Source organism: Hypanus sabinus, chromosome 9, assembly GCF_030144855.1.
Source record: "Hypanus sabinus isolate sHypSab1 chromosome 9, sHypSab1.hap1, whole genome shotgun sequence".
Lineage (NCBI taxonomy): Eukaryota > Metazoa > Chordata > Chondrichthyes > Myliobatiformes > Dasyatidae > Hypanus > Hypanus sabinus.
The window spans coordinates 56,242,704-56,252,791 of NC_082714.1; the positions used below are offsets into that span (position 1 = coordinate 56,242,704).

The following is a 10,088-nucleotide window of genomic DNA, read 5'->3' on the forward strand; positions in this document are numbered from 1 at the left end:
AAGGCTGTGAGATTTGAGAATGAGCAGGGCTAATGACAGGAATGGGTTTCAATGACTGAAAGTGGACATGCAGAGTTTACCAATGATGTTTGTTAGAGGTGGTACAAGCAGAATAATTACTTTACAAAAAGAGTAATCAGTGTAATTAAGATGGTATGTTCATTATGTATTGATGTGTGACGCTGCTATTTTTCCCAACAGACATATGCAATCGACATTTTCTCAGCTGGCTGTGTCTTTTATTATGTTGTTTCCAAAGGAAAGCATCCATTTGGAGAATCGTTCCGGCGACAGAGTAATATCTCATTAGGGCGGTACACATTAGAACATTTTGAACAAGAGACACATGGTAAAAAAATGAATTTTTGTTTATAAATTTTGATAATTATAGCCTGGAATTTACACCCAGTCATTGTCAGCACAAAATGGTATGTTCTGGCCAGACTGCCAAAAGCAACTGAGCTGTGCACTTTTGGATCTGTTATTAGTTAATTAGCTATTTCTCAAAGCTTGGCTTTGGTTTACTGCCAACAGCTAACCCAATGAAAAATCTATAGAATCTTGCCAGGAGTCTAACTGCAGTCATTGAAAGAATTGTTTCAGCCTTATCCAGATAGGTTTGTAATATAGTTGTAAGACAGTGAGGCAACTGTAGGAACACTTATTTGTTCTTAGAATGAAACTGCTGCATAGTTATTAATATAGTAGGAACCTTCATAACTACACAAATAGTCCTGTGGTTTTAATCACCTTCTAATTGAACAATGCTAAGATGGCATCTGTTGTAATGTAAAAGTGCCAAATATCGATGCCTCTAATTGTATTCTAATTAATACCACTAATGTGCAGAATATTGAGGAGCAAATTTGTGGAAAAATTACAGAGTTATAGGGGAGTAATAATGAGGGGCTGCACTAATCTAATATGGATTGAAGTAACAAAAAATGGGCAGAGGAGAAAGAATTTCTTAAGTGTGCTTAGCGGGACTTTCTCTATCAGTACATTTCCAGCCCAGTGAAGAAGGAAATATGGCTGAATTTGTTTTTGCAGAATGAAGTGGATTGTGTGAAGCAGCTGTCAGTGGGATAACGATTCAGGCCAAGTGATCTTCGTATCATAAAATTTAGATTAACTTTGATATGATATAAATGTAGAAGAACTGGAACAATTATAATTTCAAAGGGTTAAAATGGATTTGACCATTGTAAATTGAAATCAAGACTGGTAGATTAAACTGTAATTAATCAATGGAGATCCTTTGGAGACAATTTAGGTATAGCCTAGGTATATACCACTAGATTGGAAAGTACAGCAATCAAAACTGGAGTTCCCCAGGTAATAAAAGGGAACGGAGATTTAAGATGAAGCTAAAACAAGATAGGTAAATAACATACAGGTATTACGAGGAGAATGGAGTCAATGAGAGATCAAAAATACACGCATAGCGAGGCATGAACATGTGGCATTGGTCCTGAATTAATGCTTCATATCTGTCTTTACAGGTTGCTGCCAAAGTTACAATAAAATAGGGAAAATTAAAATACTGGATAGGCTAAACTAATATGAAGGAGGTACTGAAAAGGCGGGCGTTTCTGATTAAAGTAGATGAGATGTATCCTATCATGGACATAATGTTCCAGCTCTGAAGATTAAATCATTGCCAGTGTTGCAGCACTAATTATAAAAGATCCAATGATAACCTCAACAACTACAGTCCAACCAGTTTATTAACTTTGGTCTGGGGATGCTGCTAGAAGGTATAAACAGGAACAAAAATGGAATGGCATCCAATTCTGGTCATTACACTAAGAGGATCTGTAAAGGTCTAGAAAGGATGTAGAAGAGAATAAATAGAATGGGATTATTGGGGTGATCATTGAGAGTGAATGAAGAGAAACTCTTTCCATTGGACACAGATCTAAGTTGATTGGCAAAAGAACAAGAATGGGGTATTCAACAATGAGTAGACAGTATGAGTAATCACTGCTTTTAAAGGGGAATTCAGTGGAAAATCACAAAGCTGTAAAGAAAAGTCTGGGGAAAAGAACCAGTTGGGTTGCTCTTGCTGAGACCTAGCATGAACTCAATAAACAAATAGTCTGTTTCTGTGCTACAATATTTATGTGATCCTTATATGTTCAGAAATGCCTTAAATGAGAGACTTGGATACTTAATCCCCAAATACATTCACATCAACCTTCCTAATCCCTTTCGCAAACTCTGGTGTTTTGCTGGAATCCTCAGCGCACTTTGTTTGCTGTAGAAGGGAATAGTCGCTACAACCAAGTGATCATAAGAAAGTGTACTATAAGCTTTTACAATGAAAAAATAAAAATTATTGCAGAGATTATGTTTAAACTATCCAGTAATCTAATGAGTCAGTTGGGACCTGTGATACTGAGCCAACAGGGCATCAGATTAAATCTCAATTATTTTATTTCAAAGAGGGTATCCATTAACCTGAGGCACCTGTTCTTACTGTGTCTCCTTTAATCGTTCACCATCTCCTATTAGAATATGCTTATACAAATCAGGGTAAGAAGATTAGGGTTTTCAATGGTGCTCTCATAGTCCAATAGCTAAAATTAGTTTAAAATGAAGGAGTTATATTGTTCTAACTTTGTTTCAGAGAATATTGTGGGTAAGCACCTAATCGAACAAATGATCAGTGACAATCCACAGCGACGACCCTCTACTCAGTGTGTCCTGAAACATCCCTTTTTCTGGACTAAAGAAAAGCAGCTTCAGTTCTTTCAGGTAAATTCCACTCAGGAAAATTAACCAGTTCAATGTGGCGCATATGGAGAGTGAATATAAAGTTTATTTTCTACATTTTGCACATTGCCTAGGCATATTATTGCATACTAGCATAATAGATCAAAACCAGCAGATTAGCTCAACATCTTTTACTTTTAATAAAAAGGATATTTGGGAGCACTTCCCTCAACCAGAGCCTGCTGATTGGCTTCAGGATTAACTATGGATAATTTGTTCCAACTGAGTGTAGCTGCAAAGGAAGGGGGGTGGGGATGGCACTCATTAATCAGTGCATCATTCAGTGGTGAACAGAATGAATGGGAAGTGCTGAATGATGTTGAGCTTCTTAAGAGTCATTAGCGCTGTTCTCATCCAGACTGAAAAGGGAGTCAGTGGATGTTATTACTTGGATTTTCAGAAGGCCTTTGACAACATGCCACACATGAGGCGGTTTAACAAGATATGAACCCAGGGTATTACAGGAAAGGTATGAGCATGGATGGAAGATTGGCCGACTGGCAGGAAGCAAAGAGGGGAATAAAGTGGGCCTGGTTGGCTCCCGGTGACGAGTGGTGTTCTGCAGGGGCCAGTGTTGGGACCACTTCTTTTCACGTTGTATGTTAATGATTTGGATGGTGGAAGTGATAGCTTTGTGGCCAAGTTTGTGGAGGAGATGAAGATAGGTGGAGGAGCAGGTAGTGTTAATGAAGCAGGGAGTCTGCAGGACTTCAACAGATTAGAAAAATGGGCAAAGAAGTGACAGATGAATATAGTGTAGGGAAGTGTATAGTCATGTACTTAGGTAGAATAATTAAAGGTGTAGACTATTTTCTAAACTGGGAGAAAATTCAAAAATCAGAGGTGCAAAGGACTTGGAAGTCCTTGTGCAGGATTCCCTAAAGGTTAACTTACAGGTTGAGATGGTGGTAAGGAAAGTAAATGCAATATTAACAGTCATTTCAAGAGGACTAGAATATAAAAGCAGGGATGTAATGTAAGGCATTGGTCAGACTGTACTTGGAGTATTGTGAGTGGTCCAGAGGAGGTTCACGAGAATGATCCAGGAATTAAAGGATTAAGTATGAGGACCATTTGATGGCTCTGAGCCTGTACTCACTTGAGTTTAGAAGAAACTTATTGAATATTGAAATGCCTAGATACAGTGAATGTGGAGAAGATGTTTCCTATAACTGGGGAGTCTGGGACTAGAGGGCACAGCTTCAGAATAGAGGAATGTCTGTTTAGAACTAGAAGAGGAGGAATATCTTTAGTTGGAGGGTGGTAAATCTGTGGAGTTCTGTACCACATCTGTGGAGGCCGAGTCATTGGGTATATTTAAAGCAGAGGTTGATAGGTTCTTGATTGGTCAGTGTGTCAAAAGTTATGGGGAAAGGCAGGAGGATAACAGATCAGCCATGATGGAATGGAAGAGCAGACTCGATGGGCAAACAGCCTGATTCTGTTCCAAGGTCTTATGGAATTCCATTATGTTGCTTGTGTATGCCTTGTTTAGAGTGGCAGTATGCATTATAGAGATCAAAAAGCAAGTTACCTGCTGCAGGATTTCCAGCCTCTGGCCTTGCTCTATCCAATTGAGTTTCTGTTCAGCGGTTAAGCTTCAGCAAAGGTAATATCTTTGAGACGGTCAGTGCATCACTTCTGTGATGCAAATATTACTTCCCACTTTTCAGCCATGTCTGAATGTTGTCAAAGTATTGCTGCATGAATAAATAAATTGTTTCAATTGTCAAAGAGTTATACATAGAACAGAATTAAACTTTGTGCAATCATCAGCAAACTGCATCCTATTGGACTGCTTATGTTCATGATTTCATATTTAGTGCTTATACTATGCACAAATTTCTTTAGCTACAGCCCTGAAATGTGTAAAATAACTCTTCGATAATGTAGATACTAAGATGCTGTTTTATTGTATTAGGATGTGAGTGATCGGATAGAAAAGGAAGCAGTGGAAGGGCCAATTATTTGTAGGTTGGAGTCTGGTGGAAGAACAGTGGTAAGAACAAATTGGAGGATGCATATCTCCATTCCCTTACAGACAGGTGAGGTACTGCAAGATTGTGGACAATGTATTATTAATGTACAGATCTAAATGTAGAAAAGTCCTAGTGATTTTTTTTCTTCTTCCCAAGACTTGAGAAAATTTCGGACGTACAAAGGAAACTCTGTACGTGATCTTCTCCGAGCCATGAGAAATAAGGTGAGGAACAGGTTGTCCATTGTTACCCTCATCAAAACCTCATACATCAATAATCCAAAGGCATTGGGGTATGTGAAAGTGTTAGATAAGATGACATGGGCAGATTTAAAGCTTTAGTGGTTGGGAAGAATTGCAATGAGACAGAAGAAAATCCTGAGAGCAGTCCAAAAATGAATGGCCTGTAGTTTTAATTTGTAATGGAGACATAAACACAAGAGAATAAATCCTAAAATGCAGTGATTGTGAGCAATTTGAAGACACCTAAGATGAGGGGTCTTTGCTCTGCCTGCTTGATTCTTGTACCGTAATATTAATGGGAACTTCCAAAGCATTCCAAAGAAACATTTGAAAATTGTTCTCCACAGAAACATCACTACCATGAACTACCGCTGGAGGTACAAGAGACACTGGGAGAGATACCAGACCAGTTTGTGCAGTACTTCACATCTAGATTCCCAAAGCTGCTGCTGCATACATATGAAGCAATGCAGGTATGCAGCCATGAGAGGCTCTTTCACTTGTATTATCATCAGGAAGTTGGAGACCTGAATATCAAATGTGCCAAACTGGAAACCTAGGAAGCAAGCTTCAGTTAGCACAAGTATGCTTGTGGTAATACATGGAACTGAAGGAAGTCTTCTTCAGGCTGAAGTGCTTCACATAGAATAGAGCAAGATGATATTTTTGGAGAACAAAGAGGTGCAATGACCTGTTCACAATCATAAACCGTCCACCAGTGGATTGTCTGACTAACTCTACACTGAAAACAATTTATCAGGAAGATTGGATGGGAAAAAAATTGTGAATGTGATCATAAGGTTGTCAAGTGGACTGTCCAGCAAGGAGGTGGAGCAGAACAACAAGGAAGGAAGAACCAGTCTGAAGCACTATTCCATCTTCTAATCATGAGGCCAAAGCTAGAGAGTTGCTTTACAGAAGAGTGAACCGTGTGCTGGAGCCATAAACACAGGAAACTTGGATAGGTTAAAAATGGAAAATTTTCTGTTCTACAGATGAAGTTTGTGCCATACTGACACTGACTGATACAACACATAATAGTTATAACACTGGCTACTAATGTTTACTATATAGTATTAGTATAAAATGACCTTGTACATGTGACAAAATAATTTTTATTTGGATTATGTGTTTTAGGTTAAGTACAACTTTTAAAAATGTATTTTTATATCTAGATCAGTTTTTCTTCCTTATTACAAGGTTAGTGTATACTGATCACCAATATCCTTTTGCAATGCTTTAATTTCCTTATGAAACTGTTAATAGCTGAGTTACTTTGAGAAAGGAGTCAGTGAATAGTAAGCAGGAGCAGAAATGGAAACCACAGGGCTGAGCCCTTTTGTTGGACTTGCTGCTCCCTTCACCAATCAGATAATGAGAACCAAGCTTTTGGGTTGTAACCGAGTAATTGCAACCTAGTTTTCTGGACGATATATGTATGGCTCACCTGAATTATGTTGTGGATTTGAAATTAATGCTGCATAAACTGGAGTGAGCATTCTTGTGCTCAAAGTTTGGTGGTGGCCAGAACTTGATTACTTTACTCTTGGAACAGGTGTGATGCATTTGATTTGTGATATGCTGCGTGGTGTTAGAGATAGGATAATCTTAATATTTTTACAATGAAAATCAAACTGCCAAAGATTTGGGAATGGGTGAAAAATTAGTTGATGTAATTTTAAGGAATAGATACAATAAGTGATAGTGGTTTATAAAGACTTTTCTGCTGTGCAGTATTGATAAGGCTATGATTGTTTCCAAACTGAATAAAATGTTTATTTAATGTGTTTTCTGACAACTTGAGTTACTTGTGACTATTCTCCGACAGCAATTTCTGGGGTAGTACATTTCCTTTTTAAAAAAAAAAGGGGGGGAGGAGGAGGAAAACAGAAATAGTTGTGATTTTCTCTCAATAGACAATAGGTACAGGAGTAGGCCATTCGGCCCTTCAAGCCAGCACCGCCATTCAATGTGATCATGGCTGATCATCCACAATAAGAACCCCGTTCCTGCCTTCTCCCCATATCTCTTGACTCCACTATCTTTAAGAGCTCTACCTAACTCTTTCTTGAAAGCATCCAGAGAATTAGCCTCCACTGCCTTCTGAGGCAGAGCATTCCATAAATCTACAACTCTCTGGGTGAAGAAGTTTTTCCTGAATTCCATTCTAAATGGCCTACCCCTTATTCTTAAACTGTGGCCTCTGGTTCTGGACTCCCCCAACATCGGGAACATGTTTCCTGCCTCTAGCGTGTCCAATCCCTTAATAATCTTATATGCTTCAATCAGATCCCCTCTCATCCTTCTAAATTCCAGTGTATACAAGCCCAGTCGCTCCAATCTTTCAACATATGACAGTCCCGCCATCCCAGGAATTAACCTCGTGAACCTACGCTGCACTCCCTCAATATCAAGAATGTCCTTCTTCAAATTTGGAGACCAAATCTGAACACAATACTCCAGGTGTGGTCTCACCAGAGCCCTGTGCAACTGCAGATGGACCTCTTTGTTCCTATACTCAACTCCCCTTGTTATGAAGGCCAACATGCCATTAGTTTTCTTCACTGCATGCTTACTTTCAGTGACTGATGTACAAGAACACCTAGATCTTGTATTTCCCCTTTTCCTAACTTGACTCCATTCGGATAGTAATCTGCCTTCCTGTTCTTGCCACCAAAGTGGATAACCTCTCATTTATCCACATTAAGCTGCATCTGCCCACTCACCCAACCTGTCCAAGTCACCCTGCATTCTCCTAACATCCTCCTCATATTTCACACTGCCACCCAGCTTTGTGTCATCTGCAAATTTTACTTTTAATCCCTTCATCTAAATCATTAATGTATATTGTAAATAGCTGCAGTCCCAGCACCAAGCCTTGTGGTACCCCACTAGTCACTACCTGCCATTCTGAAAGGGACCTGTTAATCCCTGCTCTTTGTTTCCTGTCTGCCAACCAATTTTCTATCCATGTTAGTACCCTACCCCCAATACCATGTGCTCTAATTTTACCCAATAATCTCCTATGTGGGACCTTACCAAAGGCTTTCTGAAAGTCCAGGTACACTACATCCACTGGCTCTCCCTTCTCCATTTTCATAGTTACATCCTCAAAAAATTCCAGAAGATTAGTCAAGCATGATTTCCCCTTCGTAAATCAATGTTGACTCAGACCGATCCTGTTACTGCTATCCAAATGTGCCGCTGCTTCATCGTTTATAATTGACTCCAGCATCTATTCCCACCACTGAGGTCAGGCTAACTGGTCTGTAATTCCCTGTTTTCTGATTCTGATTCTTTGGTCTTAACTAATTTTTTCCTCTTCACATACTTTTCAGAAGCTTTTACTATCCTCCTTTATATTCTTGGCTAGCTTACCTTTGTACCTCATCTTTTCTCCCTGTATTGCCTTTTTAGTTATCTTCTGTTGCTCTTTAAAAGTTTCCCAATCCTCTGGCTTCCCGCTCATCTTTGCTAAGTTATACTTCTCTTTTATTTTTAAACTGTCCTTGACTTCCCTTGTTAGCCACGGTTGTCCCCTACTCCCCTTAGAATCTTTCTTCCTCTTTGGAATGAACTGATCCTGCACCTTCTGTGTTATTCCCAGAAATACCTGCCATTGTTATTCCACTTGTCATCCCTGCCAGGGTATCCTTCCAGTCAACTTTGGTCTCATGGTTCCATAGTCCCCTTTGTTCAACTGTAATACTGACACTTCCAATTTTCCCTTCTCCCTCTCAAATTGTAGATTAAAACTTATCATATTATGGTCACTACCTCCTAATGAATATACCTTTTAAGTTTCAGGCCATCCTATTGACTTCCACGTTTTATAATTGGCTGGACCTCATTATTTGTACTGAGGGTTCAAAATTTTGGGATGTTTGGTACTAAACACAGACTCATAAAAATAGCAAAGTGTGTTCAGATAATGAGATACCACCCGCACATAATGTCTGTATTCCAAAGCAAGAATAGATCAGCACAGACTGACTCATTGTACAATTACACGTGTGGGGGTTACAATACGACCATAAGATGAGGGCAGCATTCAGCTCATTAAGTCTATTTGATCAAGGGTAATTTATTTTCCCTCTCAACCCATTCTCCTCCCTTTTCACTGTAAACTTTGACACTCTTAACAGGAACCTATGAACCTCCGCTTTAAATATACCCAGTGATCTGGTCTCCACAGTCATCTGTGGTAATGGATTTCACAGATTTACCACCCTCAGGCTAGAGAAATTCCTCCTCATCCCAGTTCTAAAATGTTAGTTACATGAACAATGGCTTTATAGCAGCACTAGGAATTACAGGATATAGAGAATGTGAAGCTGATTTCAACACCTTTTATCTATTTATTGTAATGCCCTGGTTAAGATTTTTACAGCTATACTCTAAATATTTCATTTTAGCAGTTCTGTACAAGCAGTCTTTTAGCATGTGATGGGCACTGATGTGAATCGGGGTCTTTTGGGTGTAAAATGGAAGATGGATGAGGATGATATCCCTGTACCACAAGGTGCTTTGTGCAGATGAATTCCTTCAAGGGAAAGGACCAATATTCCTGTGGGGGAGCCCATTTGTTCGAAAGGGATTTTGAGAGACCTTTGGTGGTGTATGCTTTCACACAGACCACAAACTTCAAGATGAGCTCCAACTTATACACGTATGGACTGGGTTAACTATAATGGGCCCTATTTATTTTTCTTTTTCCTACTAACTGTTCAAATACTTGCCATTGTTGTTCCACTATCATTCCTGCTAGGGTATCCTTAAAGTCAACTTTGGCTAGTTCCTTCCTCGTGGCTCCATAATCCCCTTTGTTCAACTGTAATACTGACACTTCTGATTTTCCCTTCTCCCTCTCAAATTAAAATTTATCATATTATGGTCACTATCACCTAATGGCTTCTTTACCTTGAAATCTGGTTCATTACACAACACTAGATCCAGAATTGCCTTCTCCCTGGTAGGCTCCAGTACAAGCTGCTCTAAGAATCCATCTCGTGGCGCTCCACAAACCCCCTTTCTTGGGGGTCTGGTACCAACCTGATTTTCCCAGTCTACCTGCATGTTGAAATCCCCCATT

At 39.3% G+C, this 10,088-nt stretch overlaps 1 protein-coding gene across 4 annotated transcripts in view; it reads left to right on the forward strand.

The window, feature by feature from the left end:
* Window positions 1-6,783, forward strand: part of ern2 (endoplasmic reticulum to nucleus signaling 2) — a 90,958-nt gene extending 84,175 nt beyond the window's left edge. For all 4 annotated transcript variants that reach the window (XM_059979728.1, XM_059979727.1, XM_059979730.1 and 1 more), the window contains 5 exons: window positions 202-349; window positions 2,630-2,757; window positions 4,697-4,820; window positions 4,911-4,978; window positions 5,344-6,783. In XM_059979728.1, coding sequence (XP_059835711.1) covers window positions 202-349; window positions 2,630-2,757; window positions 4,697-4,820; window positions 4,911-4,978; window positions 5,344-5,556 — 681 coding nt within the window. In that variant the 3' untranslated portion in view covers window positions 5,557-6,783. The remainder of the gene's footprint in view (window positions 1-201; window positions 350-2,629; window positions 2,758-4,696; window positions 4,821-4,910; window positions 4,979-5,343) is intronic.
* Window positions 6,784-10,088: the final 3,305 nt, after the last annotated feature.